This window comes from Castor canadensis, chromosome 1 (assembly GCF_047511655.1).
Source record: "Castor canadensis chromosome 1, mCasCan1.hap1v2, whole genome shotgun sequence".
Classification (NCBI taxonomy): domain Eukaryota; kingdom Metazoa; phylum Chordata; class Mammalia; order Rodentia; family Castoridae; genus Castor; species Castor canadensis.
Window position 1 is genome coordinate 144,165,275 of NC_133386.1, and position 19,388 is coordinate 144,184,662.

At 47.6% G+C, this 19,388-nt stretch overlaps 1 protein-coding gene across 1 annotated transcript in view; it reads left to right on the forward strand.

Annotated features, from left to right (window-relative positions):
- Dnhd1 (dynein heavy chain domain 1) overlaps positions 1–6,704 on the forward strand; it is a 76,125-nt gene extending 69,421 nt beyond the window's left edge. The window contains exons 34-44 of the mRNA XM_074084813.1: positions 708–1,019; positions 1,242–1,394; positions 1,587–1,765; positions 1,904–2,869; positions 3,070–3,256; positions 3,469–3,591; positions 3,678–3,879; positions 4,729–4,820; positions 4,985–5,137; positions 5,360–6,141; positions 6,336–6,704. Of these exons, the coding sequence (XP_073940914.1) occupies positions 708–1,019; positions 1,242–1,394; positions 1,587–1,765; positions 1,904–2,869; positions 3,070–3,256; positions 3,469–3,591; positions 3,678–3,879; positions 4,729–4,820; positions 4,985–5,137; positions 5,360–6,141; positions 6,336–6,686 (3,500 nt within the window). The 3' untranslated portion in view covers positions 6,687–6,704. The remainder of the gene's footprint in view (positions 1–707; positions 1,020–1,241; positions 1,395–1,586; positions 1,766–1,903; positions 2,870–3,069; positions 3,257–3,468; positions 3,592–3,677; positions 3,880–4,728; positions 4,821–4,984; positions 5,138–5,359; positions 6,142–6,335) is intronic.
- Positions 6,705–19,388: the final 12,684 nt, after the last annotated feature.

Genomic DNA, 19,388 nt, shown 5'->3' on the forward strand with positions numbered 1-19,388 from the left:
TAAAGAATCCAGTGATGCTGTGTTGGACCTGTAGTCTACAGAACTGTGGTGGTCATAAATCATAGTCTTTTGAGCTGCTAAGTTTGTGGTAATTTATTTCCAATAAAAAAAAATGTACCTAACTGTGAACCCGACAATCTCCACTTGTTAAAGAATCTAGGGGGAAAAAAGTATTTTATCTTTTACAGCTTCTGCAGTAGAGGAGGCAAAGGGTCAGGAATAACGCGTTGGGTATTCCCACCACACCACCCACAGTTTATAGCATTTCACTTATTAATCACTATTTCTAGGCACCAATGTTCATATTAGTGGGGACTCTTTTAATTATAACCAAAATTCCTTTAGGTATAAAAGAGAAAGGTACTGACTTTTCTAATCTACAGAATGGGAAGGAATGGGCCCAATGTCAGAGATGATTAGGATTTTACAGTAATAATGATGATAATCAACATTTGTTGATCATTTGCTATATGCTAGTCTAAGTGCTTTCTATATATTGTATTTAATCTTTACAGAAACTCCTTGCAGTCAGCAATAATACCCACTCCATTTTGTCGACAAGGAAATTAAATCATAGAGCTTTAGGAGTTTTCTGAGAGTATCTTCTTGCAGACCTCCCCTCATGATATGGAGCCCTTGAGTGAAGGATGCTCCCCAGGAGCCCAATTCCTCCACTAAGAAGCACTCCTGTTCATCTTTTTGTCCAGGGAAGGGCCTCACAAGAAATCAAAATGGAGATGATAAAGAGTGGGAGGATATGGAAGAAGATGATGATAGTGAAGAGGAAAGCAAGGATAAGGACCAGACAAAAGAGCAGAAGGCAGATAAAAGGGAAAATGAGAAGGAAAAAAAGCAAGAGGAGAAAAAGGAAGAAGAGAAAGAGGTGAAGGAGAATGAGACAGAGAGTCAGGGGTCAAATGTGGCCTCTGGGACTCGGTCTCTACCTCCTCTCTGCCTTAGTGTGCTCTCTGGTGCTGATCCAGAATTGGGTCCTCAGCTCCAGGAGGCAGCTGCCAGTGGTGAGAACTGCTCCCTTTTGTCTTCACCCAATTTTGTGACCCCACAGTCCTCTCACTTCTCAGTATGACCTTAACTCCTATCCTTCATCCCACCATGTTGAACAATCTTGAGGGAACCCTCTGATGAGCCAGGGGAGAGCTGGTCAGAACCAGATCTTGGGTAGGGGATGAGAGGCATGGGTGTTGGTGTTGTGGATAGGTTGTTCTTGTTTCCCCTCACAGGCCTGCCTGTGCTCCTGACCAACATGGAGCTGGGCCTAGGGTGCCAAGAACTGCAATGGCTGCTGCAGCGGGAGCAGCTGAGTCCACCCCAGGTGCAGTCTGGCTTCTGTCTCTATCTGAGCACTACCCTCCCACTCAGTGCCTTGGAAAAAGGTGAGACCCAGAGGGTAAGTTGCTAGCACATCTTGGTGGACACTCTAGGCTCCTGTAACCAGCCCTGAGAGGGCTTTACTGCTTTGGGCCAAAGCAGGCTCAGAACTGTAGTAGGGAGCCATACTCCCTTTCCACCTCACTCCCTGTCTTTGTCAAGGGGAAAGAGTAAAACATCTTTCACGTGACCCCAAGTGCTAGGTTACGAACTGCTAAAGGGGCTGAATGTGCTGGATCTGGGCCTGAACGTGGAAATACTAGAAGAGCAGATGCTGCATGAAATCTTGTGCAGAGAGCGTCCTGAGCTTGAGACTCGCTGGAAGGACCTACAGACCAGAGTCCTGGATAATTCTGAAGCTGTGATGGCTGCTGAGGTGCTTGTGGACCCAGCCTATGGAATAGGATGAGCATTAGAAGGATCTGAGTAGGGAGTTGGAGATGAGTATAGATGTTTGGGGACTGTGGGAAAGGACCAGATCTATCCAACAAATTACTATGTGCATTATATACAGGAGCGGTTGCTGACGACACTGCTGCTCCAGAACCCAAAGCATCAGAAACCAGCCAAGTTTCTGCGGGACTTGGTGAGGGCTCAGGCAAGGATATGTCAGCAACATGCCCTTTGTGAGGAGATAGAAGATCAGAAGCTGCGTGAGATAGCACTGTGGGCACCCTACCAGGATGTAGTCTGGCATGGAATGGCCATAATAGAAGCCCTAAGCACATTACAGAACCTGCTGCCATTTTTCTATATGAGCCCAGAGAACTGGTTGGCAGCCACCAAGCGGACTCTAGACAGCATAAAGCCACATGACAGTCAGCATGGAGAAGACTTTGCCAGCCATCTGTTACAGCTGAAAATACACCTGACTCGCCACTTGCTGGACAGCACCATGGCTGCCTTATGCCCAACCCAAGTATCCTTGGTGGGTGCCTTGGGTGCTTTGGCTCTGCTGCAAGTAACAAACAGGGCACCAAAGCTAGAGAGATTGGCGCTCTGGCCTGGACTGGAAGCCTCTCCCAGTACAAGACACAGTAAGTCAGTACCAGGTGTGGTTCGCCCCGCCTGGCTAGGGCTGAGAACGTGGCAAGCATGTGGAATATTAGAGCTACTGCCCCCATTTGTTGGACTTTGTGCATCCCTGGCAGGCCACTCCAAAATTTGGCAAGATTACCTGTCACTATCATCCACAGTGCTGGGTCCTGCACCTGGGCCGGGACCTGAGCCACTCAGCCTCCTTCAGAAGCTGATCCTGTGGCGGGTGCTAAGACCTGATTGTCTGGCAGGTGCCTTGGCAGACTTTACCACCAGCCTCCTGGGCCGGCCCCTGGATGAAAACCTAAGTACCCCCATCTTGCCCTTTGAACAAAGTCAAGCTACTCAACCCATACTAATCTTGCTGCCACCACCTGGTCAACCCACAGCCACCCTGCATCCTATGACTGTCATCCAGAAACTGGCTGCCCACCATGAGCAGGTTTGAACCTAGCCTCTTGGGCACAGAGTGAGCAGGCTCCCATGGGCTTGGATAGGGTGTGGGAGGGACCCCTCCGAGCATTCTTGTGGATCTTTCTGTATTACTCAGGTATTTTTGGATCATTGTGTCATTACTCTGAGTCTTTTGGGTCACCCCAGGATCGCTGTGAATCACTCTGTCATTTTTCTATTTGCTCCCAGGGGCAGAAGCATGTGCAGGTGATAGCCCTGGGCTCTGAAGCCTGGGATCCGGTTTCAACTGTGGTCAGCACTGTATGCCAGGCTATGCTCAAGGGGCACTGGTTGGTTCTAGATAACTGTCATCTGATGCCCCAGTGGCCAAGAGAGCTGCTACAGCCCTTGCTGAAGCTGCTGGATGGAGCCAAGGGTAGGTTTGCTGTGTAGAGATGGCTTCCAGGATCTGACTCTATACTTCAGCCTCAGCTTGAACTCTCAGGACTCATGGCTAATCTGCCAGCTCTAAGTCTGTCATTTTGGCCTTATGTCTAAATCCTATTGCCCAAGTCTCAAGTCTGATCCCTGGATTTGCAGATCAGTCCATTATCTGAGGACTGATCTCAACCCCTTGTCTAACCCTAGTGGTCTCAGATCCGGAATTGGAACTGCTTTTACCTCAACCTGAAAGCAGAAATGTGACCATTGTCCACAGAGATTTTCGTCTTTGGCTTATTGTGTCTATAGAGGCTATAGCTTCCTTGCCAGGTGAGGAGGGTCTCACTATAGGCTATCAAATCAGAGGTGAGAGGGTAACTGTACTGTGCTGACTCAGCACCCTGATTCCTCCCCAGCTGTGCTGACTCACCACTCCATGCCTGTTTCCTGGGACCAGTCCCTGGAGCTGGGCCACATCTTGATCAACAGTGTGGAGTTAGGCCAGCAAGAATTCAACAAGCAGCCCCCTACCCAGACACTGCCTCTGCTTCTCCTACATGGCCTTCTGATACACCGGCAGCTCTATGGAATGAAACTCCAGGCACACAGGGGACACTGGTAAGGGATCCATCCATCCAGTTAAGTCACTCAGCAAACACTAAGTATGTCTGGATGAGTAAAACTAACACATCTTTGAGAACTCCAAAGAGTGAGGACAAGGGAAAGTCAAGGAAGCCCTCTTTAGGACTTTGGGATCTCACTTTGAATTGAGTCTTAAGAGCTGAAGCAAATCAGGTAAATATATAGCCTTTCTAAGCAGAGGAAACTAAGCTCGACAGAAGGGAGACTTCAGTGTAGCTGAGGTGGACGTGCTAAGGGTTATGTAGAGAAAGGTGAGGCTCATCCCAAAGGGTCTTTAAATCCATGGCAAGGGGCCTGGTGTTATCCTGAGGACAGTAAGAAGTCACAGAAGGGTTTTAATTAGGAGAGGAAACTTGATCCTATTTGTATTTTGGAAGGATCACTCTTGCAGCAATGTGAAGAATAGGTCCGACGAGGTGAACCTGGAGGCAAGCAGAACAGTTTTACCCTTAAAACTCTGGTAATCTCCATGGAAGAGATCATAGTGTGGGTGGCAGGTGCTAGAGCAGGGCTAGAGAATAAATATGAGGTGAGGAAGGAGGAGTCAGTGTTGACTTCCAGGCTTGCTTTAGACAATTGAGTAGCTTGTGATATCTCACTGGGATAGAAAATGGAACAGGTTTTGTGGTGAGAAAATGGAACAGGTTTTGTGGTGGGAAAATGATCATTTCAGTTGAAATGAAGTTGAATTTGAGGTGCCAAGTCCAATGACTAGTGAGCCCTCAGAAATCTGGAGCTCGGGGGAGAGGTTTGGGCAGGCAAAGATTTGAAACGCTCCAGCATAATGATTTTATTTGAAACCCTAATTTTGGTGTCCCTCCCCAGGAGTCAAATGACCTTGACCCAAGTCCTTCAGACACAAGATCAGCTGTGGACCAGTCTCAACAATCCTAGGGCTGCCATGCAGGAACTGGTTGGTGAGACCCGCCCCCCTCTTGTTCTCCATGCAACCATCAGATCCCAGGAGACCAGGAAAAGGGTGGGGATGGGAGGCATGATAAGGATATAATTCACAAATTTGGTTTGAGGCATAGTGGAAACTGGAGGGGCTGTAACTGAATGGGTCTGACCTCATCCTCAGCTTCAGTTTTCTATGGGGGTCCCGTGGGGGACGCAGAGGACAGAGAGGCACTGATTAGCCTCACGCAAGTCTGCCTGAGCCCCAGCAGCAGCTCCAGCTGGGTCCAACAACACACACCTCAGTATCTGCTGGCCACTCTGATGCCTAGTCCAGGTAAGCTCCAGACAGGTATTTCTGTGTTGGGGTGAGGAATAGTGCAGTGCAATGCCAACCCCACGGGAGTGAGGACTGCAGTACCAATAAAGGTATGTGAGGGGGCAATAGTCACAGTTATGGGAGGAGGGCGATAGCATAAAGAATCAGAGGAAGGCATACTCCCTCTGCTCGGATGGGGAGTATCCATCTTGTTCCTCACCCTTCATCTCCAACCCCAAGAGTTCAGGGAGCCCGATGCTGTGGCAGAGTTCAAGGCCCGGATGCACCTACTGCCCACATTATCTGATCCCCGGATCTGCGGAACAAGCGAGGGTCCCAAGGCCTGGCTGTTGCGACGCCAAAGTCGTGCTCTTCTGAGTTCGCTGCTGCGGAGTTCACCCACGTGGGTTCCTGCAGCTTGTGGAGGCTCCCGACGTGCAGAAAGGAGGCTGCGGCAACGCCTAGTGCAAGCCAGGCGGAGGCTGGAGTCACTGCAGGCTCTGCTGACACCCTATGCTCGCAAAGATCGTTCTGATGCCGGCTTCCTGGGGCCAAAAGCGCAGCGTCCTCTGCAGGGCTTCTTAGAGACGGAGGTGCTGGAACTGAATCAGCTGGTGAGAACGCTACAGTGTGATCTTGACTGCCTGTTGCAGCAACTTATGGGTGAACTCCCGTGCGCCAACCCCCGCTGTGTCGCGGTGTCCCATGCTCTCTGGACAGGCCGCTTACCCTCACCTTGGCGACCCTATGTGCCCGCTGGTGCGCAGCCACCCTGGCAGTGGCTGCGACAGCTGTCACGCCGTGGGCAGCTGTTGGTCCGCTACCTGAGTGTGGACGAAGGAACCCAAGTACCAGAGCGTATCTTTCACCTGTCAGCCTTTCGCCACCCCCGCCGCCTGCTGTTGGCACTGCGTTGGGAGGCTGTCCTGGCCAGCTCAAATGTTCCTGGTAGCCAAGGCTCAAGCTCCAATCATCCCCCACATAAAATTCAGGAGCTGACTAACAACCCTCTGCATCTCCGGGTATCTTGGTGTTGCCTCTTCTGTTCCCCATTCCACCCCTCAAAAGTCCCTGATTGTATCCCCATCTCGCCCTTTGATGATCTTGCCCCTCAGCCACCCCAACTCACTTGTCTGATCTCACTCCACCAAAACACACCCTCATCCCCACCTGCCCGACCCATCTTCCCTGCCTAAGCAGCCTTTGGCATCTCCAGGTGGAGAATGATCCCAAACCTGCAGTTCCGGAAATGGGACTGCTGCTGATCGGTCTACAGCTCCTACATGCCAAGTGGGATCCGACAGAAGGGGTCTTGCAGGACAGCCATTCCAACCAGCCCAGCCCTCTGCCTCCTGTCAGTGTCAGAGCAGGGGCCCCAGGAGCCAATGACCTGCCAGCCAAAGACATCTTGGGTGTGTACTCCTGTCCTGTGTACATGGCAGGGCCCTTTGGCACCACTAAGCTGCACAGCAGGAACGTCCTAATGCACCTGCCCCTACCCACGAAGCTCAGCCCTGCCACTTGCATCCAGCGGAGAGTCCATGTGTGCAGCCCACCAGTGCCCTGAGCCCTCTACCAAAATAAAGCTGTCATGATTTCATGAATGATTTCTGGGATTTGGAAGGATAGTTAAGTGTGCACATAAGGCAAAATGTGACACAAGGCAAGAGTACAGTGCGCACAACTGAGGAGTAAGGAAATGTAGTCACACTGAGGTAGAAGAGAGCATGTGCTGAGCGCCTGGGGAGAGGACAGTAGAAGTGTACACTTTGGGGGGAAGAACCTGGTGTTAGTCACCAATACAAGGGGTTAAGCAGACCTGGCAATGGCTAACAGAATCTTTCTCAGCTCTCTGTTGTGGCTGCATAACACTTGTACTAAATCCCGAAAGAATATGGAGATCATATTCTGAGGTTTGAACTCAAGGCCTTGCATTACTAGGCAAGCCCTCTACAACTTGAGCCTTGCTCTTGGCCCTCCCCAAGGGATATTGTTGGAAAGAACATCAAAATTCAAAATGCTTTGGAAGTATTGGGAATGTATTGGGAAGTACTGGGAAGTATTGAGCAGTATTGGGAATACCCCGATCCTGCCCTACCACTCATATCACATCATCACCTATGATAGATTCTCTGAATGGATCATACACCTGAGAAAATGAGATAAAAGGACTTTTTTTCATTCAACAATTATTTATTGGGCCTTCTTCCAGATAAGGTATTCTTCCAGACACTGATGAGACTGTTCTGATGTAGGGCAACAGGAATATAAGGTCAGCAAATAATTTTAATGATTTTGGGATGCTATAGAGAAAATAGGCTGATAGGCAATAGTGACTAGAGGGAAGCAGTTAATATACCCTGGATGGTTAGGGAAGACTTCCTGAATATTTGAGAACAAGCTACATGAAGATCTAGAATGAGTATTCAGGTAGAGCACTAAGTAGGTGAAAAGGTCTTAAGAGCAAAAACCTGGAGTGTTCAAGTGTAGCTGGAGCATGGTGAATGAGGGGCGAGGCAATGCAAAATGATAAAAGGCATAAAAAGGGGCAGATAACATGGTTACGGTAACGAGCTTGTACTTTAAAAAACATAATGGAAATCTATTGGAGAATTATGGAGGGGGTGAATTCAACAATAATATATTTTAAGAACTTTTGTAAATGTCATATACCCCTAGTATAATGATAATATAATAAAAATTAAAAAGTTCAGAAAAAAAAGAAAATCTATTGGGGAGTAATAGATAGGAGATAGTATGACCTAATTTTTGTTTTTCATAGTCACACTGGCTAGTCTATGGTGGATGGAGGGTAGAAAAGCTAGAGAAACAAGTAGGAAGATCTGATTGGGTCCAACTGAGGTAATTCAAAAAAAGAGATGAAGGAACTTGGACTAGTATCAAAACAGTGGAGATGGAGAATTGGAGGAAAGCCAGCAATAATAATGGAATGGTTATGGAGAGTGAAGGAAGAGGAAGAAGCTGGGATAACTCCTAGATTTGAGACTTGAGCAACTGGGTGGATCATCAACTGAGATGGGACACTTAAGGAGCAAGAAGTTGGCGGTATGGAGCTAAGAATTCTGCTTTTTGCCGGCTCTGGTGGCTCATGCCTCTAATCTTAGCTGCTTTGGAGGCTGAAATCAGGAGGATCACGGTTCACGGCCAGCCTGGGGAAATAGTTCTTGAGACTCCATCTCCAAAAAAAATAACCAGAGCAATATGGACTGAAGGTGTGGCTCAAGTGGTAGAGTGTCTGTTCTGTAAGTTCAAACCCCAGTACCACACACAAAAAAAAAATCTGCTTTTATAAGTTTGCTTACTAGTTGTATGTGTGCTACCCCAGGGTAAGAGCTGGATAAAAAGCTAGATATGGTGGCACATGCCTGTAACTTCAGCACTTAGGAAGCTGAGGAAGATCTGGAGTTCAAAGCCAACTTGAGCTATATAACTAGACCCTGTCTCAAAAATGAAAAGCGTTGGACTAGAGTATGGCAGAGCTACAGGCCTACATGAGCTTTCCTCCTTGTTCCTAAACAGCAACTTCTTAGGTACAATTTAGCTCCCTTGATGTATGGCTAGGTTCCAGTGCCAGGGTGGGAGGGACTGCAAGCAGAAGAGTGTATGAACATCACTCTTCACAACATTTTCACAAGCAGTAAATAACTCAAAGTTGACTGCAGTGCACCTGATGTCCTTTAGCAAACTGCCAAATAGAGGCAAAAGATCCACCTTCCTTAGAAACCTGTTTCCTTTCCCCTGGCCAATTAGGGCATGGCTGTTCCTTTGGGAGAGGAGATTAGCAGAGTACTAAAAGAAGTTCTTTTGGATAAATGAGCTTTCCAGCCGTGCTTACCATCATTTCCATTTATGTTCCAGCAATGGAGAGATAACTGTAAAACCATCTGAAATTGGTTAGTATAATTTCTATATATCCACACTATTCCCTAGACTGAAATTCATTCTTGAATTATGTACAGCTAAATTAATAGACTGTCAATTCAAGAGTATAAAATGAGTATCATCTAGCACTCAGAAGGCTGAGAGGAATATTGTGAGTTCAAGGCCAACCTGGGCTACACAGGTCTCTCTCTCAAAAACAAACAAAAAAACCTACACCTTAAAAATAAGTACCATATGACAATGTAGCCGAAATACAATGCCTGCCAGGTAAAAATGTTCCAGATTTGACAACTTCTTTGTAAATTCTACCAAATAAAATTCCATTAGGAACTTAAAGTACCAAACAATGAAATGAAGAACTAAGACACTTCACAAAAGGGAAGAAATATGTCTCCTTCTATCCTGATGAGCATGGGAGAGCAGAAAGAGACAAGAAGGGAGAGAAGGATGACATAATCTGATCTGAGTCTGTGAAACCTCAGAGGAGAAAGGAACAGATAAACTGAGGTGACAAAGGCAAACGGGCTTTTGCCTTTTCCCCACTTGGACCCTTGAAGGTGTTACATGCCGGTGTCGAGGGTCCTTGCCTTCACAGGCGGGAGAACTGGCTCGTGAGGCAGCTGAATGACGAGGTAAAGCCGGTATATAAAGTGGGATTTATTAGAGAGAAAGGAAAGGCTACAGCTAGAGAAAAGTGGCGCATCCCAGAAGCCAGCTGCTTCTGGGATTTTTATGGACGTTTTAACTCTGGGTTAGGTGGGTTTTTCTCATTGGCCATGGATTCGAGGGCTTTCTCAGGTGAACTGGTTTGGTTTGCACCTTTACTGGGGGAGGGGAAACAATCTTGAGAGCATTTTGCACATCAGTTCTGTGGCAGATCTGTATCTCTCCTTAAGGATGCAGGAATGCGGGCCTCTAACTCCTCAGGATGCAGGAATGATATTGCTCTCTGTGGGGATGGGATACTCACTCATCTGCCTCAGGCTATCAGATCCAACAGAGGGAATTGTTCTCCAGTATGGACTCACTATGGCTCCAAAAAGAGGGCAGAGTGGGAGGGTCAGGAAGAGGTGTCCTTTGATGCCTATATGGTGTGGATAATGAGTAGAGAGGTTTTAGTCAAAGAAGTATAGGCAGAGAACTATTAGGGTCCTTAGCACTAAAGAGTTGCTGAGAGAAGGCCAAACTGGCAGGGAGGAGCACTGAACCTCAACAACTAAAAAAGATGACCACAGATTAAGCATAGTAGGTTCTAGTAATTCTACTCCTGTGTTTATGTCTCAGAGGGTCACACACAAAATAAGTTGGGAAGTATTTTCTCCTACTTTTCTTTCCAAAAGACTCTGTGTAGGATTGACACTATTTTATTTCTTTCATACTGATAGAATTTTTCAGTAATGCCATCTGAGCCTGGAGTTGTTTTGTTTTTCTGGGGGAGGTTTTTAATTACAAATTGTATTTCTTTAGTAGCTATAAGGCTATCTATCATGTTTTCTACTTTTTGAGTCAGTTGTGCTCATTTCAAATATTTTATCTTAGATGAAATCTAAGTTGTTGAATTTAATAGCGTAAGTCATTCATAATATCCCCTTATTATCCTTTTAACATCTGTAAGATCTATAGGGGTAGTCCCTCTTTCATTCCTATCATTGGTCTTTTCTTAATCGGTATAACTAGAAGACTTCCCAACTCCACTGATTCTCCAAAAACATTAGCTGCTTTTGGTTTCATCAGTTCTTCTCTATTGTTTTTCCAAAGTCTTATTTCAATGCTTTCACAATTATTTTTGATTTTTCTCTTTTTTCCAGCTTCTTAATATAGAAACTTAGATGATTTTAGGTTTTTCTTCTTTTATATATAACATTTAAAGTTATAAACCTCCCTAAGGACTGCTGTAGCTATATCTCACAATTTTTGATATAGTTTCATCATGTCAGATACAGGGGATCATGTCTGTAATCCCAGGTACTTGGGAGGCGGAGATGAGAAAGATGTCAGTTTAAGGCCTGTCCCAGCAAAAAATTAATGAGACACCCCCCATCTCAATCAATAGGCCAGGCATGGTGGTGCACATCTATAGAATCCCAGCTATGGGGGGAGGGGAGAATCAGATAGGAGGATTGCATTCCCAGGCTAGCTCCAGCAAAAAGTGCAAAACCCTATCTAAAAAATAACTAAAGCAAAAATGTGTGGGGGCATGGCTTAAGTAGTTGAGCACTTGCCTAACAAATATAAGGCTCTGAGTTCAAACCCCAAAACTGCCAAAGAAATTTTTTTTCTAATTTCATTTGTGATTTTTTTTGTCTGATCCATTCTTCAGAAGATTATATTTATGCCTTTCAAATGCTGGGGGCAGGGGTCACTTTTCTAGATATCTGCTTAGTATATTTCTAATTAATCCCACTGTGACCAGGAAACTTCTCTATAAGATTTCAAACTATTGAAATCCATTTAAAGGATTATGGATTTTTTTATGGTCACACATATATCTTGCTATTTTTTCATGCACACTTGAAAATAACAATAAGACCCTGTGCATTCATTCTGTAGTTTCCTAGTATAGTATTTTACAAATATCAATTAAGTACGTTGGCTAATAGTGACTTTTGGATCCATAGCCTTTCCGATGCTTTTTTTGTCTAGTTTAACACATCTACTGAGAGATGTGTTAAAATCTCCAGCTAGGACTATGGTTTGTCTTTTCCTCCCCTTATTTCCTGTCAGGGTTTGCTTAGTGTATTGTGAAACTGTTATTAGTTAGCACATAGTGCTTTTCGTTGTTATAACTTTCTGACATAGTGATCATTTTATCATCATAAAATACTTGTTTGGGGGTGGGTTTTTTTGTTTTTTGGGGGTACTGGGGGTTGAAATCAGGGCCCGTGCTTGCTAGGGAAGCACTCTATTGCTTCAGCCACACCCCCGGTCCAAAAGAGCTTTATTTTATTTGTTTAATTAATTAATTTATCTATTGGTGGGACTGGAGTTTGAACTAAGGGCTTCATGCTCGCAAAGTAGGCACTCTACTGCCACACCCCTCGTCCATTTTGCTCGGTTTATTTCGGAGATGGAGTCTCTCAAATTATTTGCCCAGGCTGGCCTTGAGCTGTGATCCTTCTGATCTCAGCCTCTCAAGCAGTTAGTGTTTGGCCAGTGGGCAGCCACCCCACAGCAGTCAGGGACTCTCCCAGAGCTGGACTTTCCACTCCACCCCCTCCTTCCTTTCATGGTTACCATGGCAACTCCCCAACGTGGAGATTAGAGACTTCCCACTTCACCCTCTTCCTTCCTCTTCCCCTCTAGTTACCATGGCAACTCCTGCTGGTGGGCAATGGGTCCTGACCTATCCTACGGATCCATATTACCCTGAGCTCCTCCCCACCAAACCTTGACCTATCCAGACGCCCCATAATACCTTAAGCTATTGACTTCACCCAGGCTATAAAAACTGGGCTGCCATTTCTCTGGTGCGACTTCTCCAGCCCTGTTCTTTGGGGACGGTGAATCTCGCCTGAGAGCTCACTCTCAATAAAGCCTGCTTAAAGCCTGTTTGCTTTGTTATTTGGCTCCAATTTGGCCTTCCCATCTGCGTCTACCTAACATTTGGTGCTGAAACCCAGGAGGAAGCGAGCCTCGCCCGACTCCAGGCAGTCGGGGCCCTGGGCCAGGCCCTGGTTTGAGGCCCTTCCTCCTCTCTAGACTGACGCTCTGGCTCTGGCTTGGGTGAGTCTCCTCCCCTGTTTTGTTCCTCATCAGGCCCCTGTCCTAGTCGCGGCCGCGCCAGGATCAGCCCCTCCGTTTCTCCTCGCACCTGGGCACCCGGAGAGATGTCTCCCCTACCCTACCCAGGCTGCCTCCTCCGAACCAGGTCTCCTCTTTTAGTGAGGGACGCTTCTCTAAAGGTTGAGACTCTCCGACAATTCGGGGATGGGGTCCTCCCAATCCAAGCCGGACTCAGGGACTCCTTTGTCCTGTCTTCTCTCAAACTTCAAAATTTGGGACTCTCTCCAGACCTCCGCCATAAGCAGCTCATTTTCTACTGCACCATGGCATGGCCACAATACACCTTAAACAACAACTCAAAATGGCCTCCACAGGGCACTTTTGATTTTAATATCCTCACTGATATTGACAATTTTTGCTGTCAAACTCATAGATGGTCTGAGGTCCCATATGTACAGACCTTCTGGGAACTGCGCTCTCGCCCCTCTCTGTGCCTCCAATGTTTCCCTTCCCAGATCCTTCTCATTCAGACACCCAATTCCTCTGGGTCCCCTCCCCCCTCCCCCAGCCCTTCTCCTTTATCTGAATCCACTGAATTCCTCACCTCTCCCCCCCACTGACCACAGCCACCCTCATTGTCACATCCGGCTTCCCCTTCCCCTCCCCCCCCCCACAGAACCTTCCCCACCCAAGCAGCCATCTCCTTTGGCCTTGCTTCCCACACCCTCTGCTCCACCTACTCCCTGCCCTCCTACATCCCCAATAGCCTCCCACACTCACTCACACCGCCCTTCCCCACCCACTCTCCTTTGTCCTCTCCAAGAGGTGAGGACATGTCCAAGTCCATGTTCCTTTCTCCCTCCAGAACCTATCACAGATAGAAAAGTGCCTGGGGTCCTTCTCTGCCAACCCCTCTGCTTATGCCAAAGAGTTCCGCTACCTATCTCAGGCCTATGACTTAACTTGGCATGACATATTCGTCATTATGGCCTCCACCCTCACCCCTTGGAGGCGGGAACGCATTAAGGCAACTGCCTGACACTATGCCCACTTAGCTGACCCCACAGTCCCAGTTGGGGAAGACGCAATTCCCGACCGCAACCCTAACTGGGACTACCAACCCAAAGCTCCAGGACACCACTGGAGAGACATAATGATCCGATGCCTCCTACAGGGCATGGACACAGTGTCCAACAAAATTGTAAATTTTGACAAACTCCGCGAGATAACCCAGGGAGCTGATGAAAATCTGCCCTTTTCCTTAACCGCCTCCAGGAGGCCCTCCCCAATATACCCGATTAGACCCCATCTCCCCTGCTGGGGCAGCAATCCTTTCTGTACATTTTATATCTCAGTCCACACCAGATATTAGAGCTAAACTAAAAAAGGCCAAAGACGGTCCTCAAACCCCTATACAGGATCTGATGAAAATGGTATTTAAAGTTTTAATGCCCAAAAGGAGGCAGCAGAATCAACCCACCAAAAACACCTCCAACAAAAGGTGGCAGCCCTGTGGCTGGCTGGATTACAGCCCCGAGGCAAAGGAGGAACCCAAAACCTCCCATCAGCCCCTCTGGGGGTCTGCTTCAAATATGGCAAGGAAGGCCACTGGGCTTGCCAGTGCCCCAACCTGAGACCTCCAACTAAACCCTGCCCAAAATGCAAACAGGTGGGTCACTGGGGATCAGATTGTCCTGGACAGGGCTTACCCCCTACAGCTCCTCATGGAGTGTCAGCCCCACCAGCTATCCAGATCCCTGACTTTCTCGGACTGGCAGAAGATTGACAACGCCTTGACTCAGGGACCCCAATCACCCTCACCAAGCCCAGGGTCATGCTCCAGGTAGTGGGTAAGTCCATCTCCTTCCTCTTGGATGTGGGGACTACGTATTCTCTGCTGCCTGCCCACTTGGGTTTAACAGTTCCTTCATCAGTCTCTGTTATGGGAATTGACGGCTCTTCCTTCTGCCCATATAAAACTCTGCCCCTTCCTTGCTCTGCTAGAGGTATAATATTTCTACACTCTTTCCTTATCATCCCATCCTGCCCTGACCCACTTCTAGGTCAAGATATTCTAACAAAGTTTGGGGCCTCCATAACCATCCCTCCCCACCTACCAGAACCTCTAGCTTCCCACTCACTCCTTCTGGCCTTTGCCAGCACCTAGCCCCTTTGCCTCCTGGACCTGCTCCGTCCACCTTTCCTCTTCTGGTCAACCCCATTGTCTGGGACATCTCAGACCCGGTTGTGGCTACACACCACCCACCCATCCACATTTCTCTTAAGGACCCTAACCAATATCCCTGTAGACCCCAATTCCCTATTTCAGAAACTCATCAAAAAAGGCATAAAAACAATAATTACCAAACTCCTAAATCAAGGTCTCCTTATACCTATAAATTCCCCAGGTAACACACCTATCCTTCCAATTAAAAAAGCCTTCTGGGTCCTATAGATTAATCCAAGATCTGCACATTATAAATGAAGCTATTATCCCCATCCACCCATTGGTCCCAAATCCTTACACAATCCTCTCCAATGTCCCCCCCTGATACTACTCACTTTTCTGTCCTCAATCTCAAGGATGCCATTTTCACTATCCCCCTCCATCTGGACTCCTACTTCCTCTTTGCCTTCACTTAGGAAGACCCGGATACTCACCTTACCCAACAGCTAACTTGGACAGTTCTTCCCCAAGGCTTCCATGATAGCCCCCACCTCTTTACTCAGGCTCTGGCTCGGGACCTGGTCATGTGTAATACAAAACCCAGTACACTTCTACAATATGTCAATGACCTCCTTCTGTGCTCCCCCTCCCAGCAGGACTCTGAAACGGGAACAGCCAACCTCCTTAACTTTCTAGCCTCTAAGGGATACCGGGTCTCCCCAGCCAAGGCCCAACTCTGCTTACAAGCTGTTACTTTCCTGGGCTTCTGTCTCACCCCCACCTCAAAGGCACTTACCATGGACTGGGTCCAAACCTTAAAGGACCTCCCTCCTCCTAATGATGCCCAAGAAATTTTATCCTTCTTGGGCTTCATTGGGTTTTTTAGACACTGGATTCCTAATTTTGCCTCGTTGGCCAGCCCACTGCACCAGGCTGCCAAGGAGACTCTCACTGGTCCTCTCACCTCTCCATCCATGGTCCATTACTGTTTTTCTTCTCTCAGGGACACCCTCCTTCAGGCTCCAGCCTTGGCCCTCCCAAACCCTTCCAAACCATACCACCTATTTACAGATGAAATTTCTGGAATAGCCAAAGGGGTCCTTACCCAACTATCAGGCCCTATTCACCAACCAATCGCTTACCTCTCCAGGCAGCTGGATCCCACTGTCAGGGGCTGGCAGCCATGCCTCTGAGCTCTTGCGGCAGTGGCCACACTCACCAGGGAGGCTCTTAAGTTATCCCAACTACAACCAATAACTGTATATTCCCCACACAGACTCGCTGACCTCCTCACCCATTCCTCTCTCTCATTGGAGCTTCCCGCCTGCAGACATTTCACCTCCTATTCATCGACAATCCTGATATAACTCACTACTTGCTCCTCACTCAACCCTGCTACACTGCTTCCCACCCCCCCACCAATAGCCTCTAACCCAACCCATTCCTGTCCTGAAACAGTGGAGAGTCTTATGACCCCCAGGCAGGATCTTACCTTCTCCTGACCTCACTATGTTTGGTGAAGGTAGCTCCATCCTAGATGACCAGGGAGGCCGCTGAGCCACCTATGCTGTAGTCACCATCGACCCTCCTTGGGTGCTGACAGCAACTTGCCTCCCCTGGGAACATCTCAAAAAAGCTGAACTCATGGCTTTAACCCAGGCGCTCACCATTGCCAAAGATAAAACTGCTAATATTTATACTGACTCCAAATATGCTTTCCTTATAGCACACTCTCATGCAGCCATCTGGAAGGATAGGGGCTTCTTGACCACACGGGGCACCCCGGTGGTCATTGGAGCCCTCATTGCCAAACTATTACAAGCTCTACAGCTCCCAAAGGAGGTCACCATCATCCATTGCAGGTGACACCAGACTCCAATGACCCAGTGGCACGAGGAAACACCTTTGAGGATCTAATGGCCCAAAAGACAGCCGAACAGTCAATTCCCCCACCTATCCTTTTCCTCTCTTCTAGCTTTACTCCAAACTATGAGCCAAAAGAACAAACTGCTCTCCTCAAAGAAGGGGGAATTATGTCCTCCAATGGGTGGATCTTCAAAGACAACTGTCTGATCCTCCCCTTGGGCCAGACAACAGAGGTCATCACTGCCATCCACAACTCACTACACATAGGCCCCAAGGCCCTTCTCTCCTTCCTGGAACCCTTGTTTCACCCCAGGGGCCTCCAATCCACCATCCGTTCGGTCCAGGAGGCCTGCTCCATTTGCTTTCAAGCAAACTCCCATGGCAGACTCCATCTCCACCAATCCATCCACCATCCCTTGGCTACCTAATCTAACTCATTGCTGGCTGGGGTGTGATGCCCTGGAGCTGAGTCACTACTCCCAAGGCCAGTCCTCCCTTTTCACAGACATATAATTGACACTAGTTCTGAACTGGGAGACCCAGGGAGGGAGCTGTCATAAGGGCCTTCTTTAACAGGTGGAGTGCATTTTCTGACTTGTCATCCCATTCAATAAAGGGCTGGGTATCCTTCTGTATTTCCTTTAATGACTTGATATACGGGCCTGGCTAGGTCTGCATATCCCAGGATCCAAATTCTACAGTATCCTCTGACCCGCAAAGGCCCTCAATTGCTTTAGAGTTTTAGGTAGAGGAAACGTCAGGATTGGACGGATTCTATCCTCTACTAGAGACCTCATTTTTTTCTCCAGGACAAGACCTAAGTATGTAAGCCTAGATTGACACAATTGGCTTTTTCTTTAGAGATTTTATAACCTCTGTCTGCTAAGAAGCTTAGTAAGGATTCAGTAGCTCGTGAAAAAACAGGCTCACTTGGTCCACTGAGCAGGAGGTCATCTACACATTGTAGCAGAGTAGCTTGTGGATATTGCCATCCTGCCAAGTCTTGGGTTAGACCTAACCCAAAGAGGTGGGGGCTGTCTCTGAATCCCTGGAGGAGGACAGTCCAAGTGACCTGTCCAGACTTTCTTGTGGGGTCCTCAAAGGCAAAGATAGGTTGAGTTTTAGAGTGTAAGGTAATGCAAAAGAAGGCATCTTTTAAGTCCAGGACAGAGTAGTAAGCAATACCTGGAGGTATTTAGGTTAAAAGTGTATAGGGATTTGGAACTACAGGGTGGAGAGGCACTACTGCTTCATTGATTAGGTGGAGATCCTGGACTAGCCTCCATTTGTTAGGTCCCTTCCTGACACTGAGAATAGGAGTATCATTTGGGCTGGAGCATTCTATTAGCAGTCCCTGTCTCTTTAAGTCTTTGATTATGGGAATTAGCCCCTCCTTAAGTTTTGGCTTTAAAGGATATTGTTTTTGATGGGGAAACCAGGAGTGGTCCTTGAGATGAATTAGACTGGGACAACTGTTCGTGTCCATCCCACAGTGTGTCCATCCATCCACACTGTAGGGTCTACTTGTTCCTCTATTAGGGGCAAGCAAAAGTACTCTCCTGGGGGTAAAAGAAGCTGTACCCCCAATTTAGATAGAAAGTCTCACCCTAGCGGAGGAGTAGGGGTTTCTGGGACGATTAAAAAGGAGTGACAGAAATGGAAATCTCCCCAGGAGCAGGCTAAAGGCTGAGTAAAATAACGCTCTAGAGGCAGGCCGGATATGCCTCAAACAGTAATTTTCTTGGAGGACTTGGGTCTGGGAGAGAAAGGGATTACTGAGATGCTGGCTCCAGTATTGATAAGGAGGCTGACCTTGTGCTTAACCCAGGGCTCCTCTGCTTTTACAGTGGTTACAGAGCCTGGATGGGAGGCCCAGGGACCCATCATTGGGTGGGAGGCTCTGACCTCGTTTCCCCTGGGAACCGGGGACAGTGTGCCTTCCAATGTTTTCCCCGACAAATGGGGCAGGGTCCCAGAGGTAGCTTTCTCTGGGGGCACCCCCTCCTAAAATGGCCTGCCTGTCCACATTGAAAGCATGACATCGGGTTTGGACTTTGCCTCGGGGAAGCCTCTCTGAGCACTGCAATCAGAGCCTCCTGCTGCTTATCCTTTCTCTTTTCCTTTTCCAGGTCTTTCCTTTCTTTTTCTAGGTCCCTGTTATAGTATACAGACATGACTACACGGACAAATTGGTCCAGATCTCTGCTCCCTTTAGCCACCAGTTTCTGAAGCTTTGTACGGATATCTGGTGTTGATTATGTTAGAAATTTATCTTTTAGGACGATTTCCTCTTCCTGTGACTCTGGTATAATGTTGGTATGCTTTTGTAAAGCATCCTTAAGTCTCTGTAGGAAAGCTACTGGGGTTTCTATGGGTCCTTGCTGTACAGCTGTGATTTGGGAGTAATTAAGAGGTTTTACCTTGGCTCTCCTTAAACCCTCAAGAATGCAGTGGATGAAATGGTATGACTCCATTCATCCTTGTCATTTTCAGGGTCCCACTTGGGGTCATACTTAGGTACTGCCTGATCTCCTGTTGGAATTGGGAATTGAGGTTCCCTTTTAGGTATCTAATGCACTTGTCTTTCTTCTCCCTCCCCCCCCCTCCTCC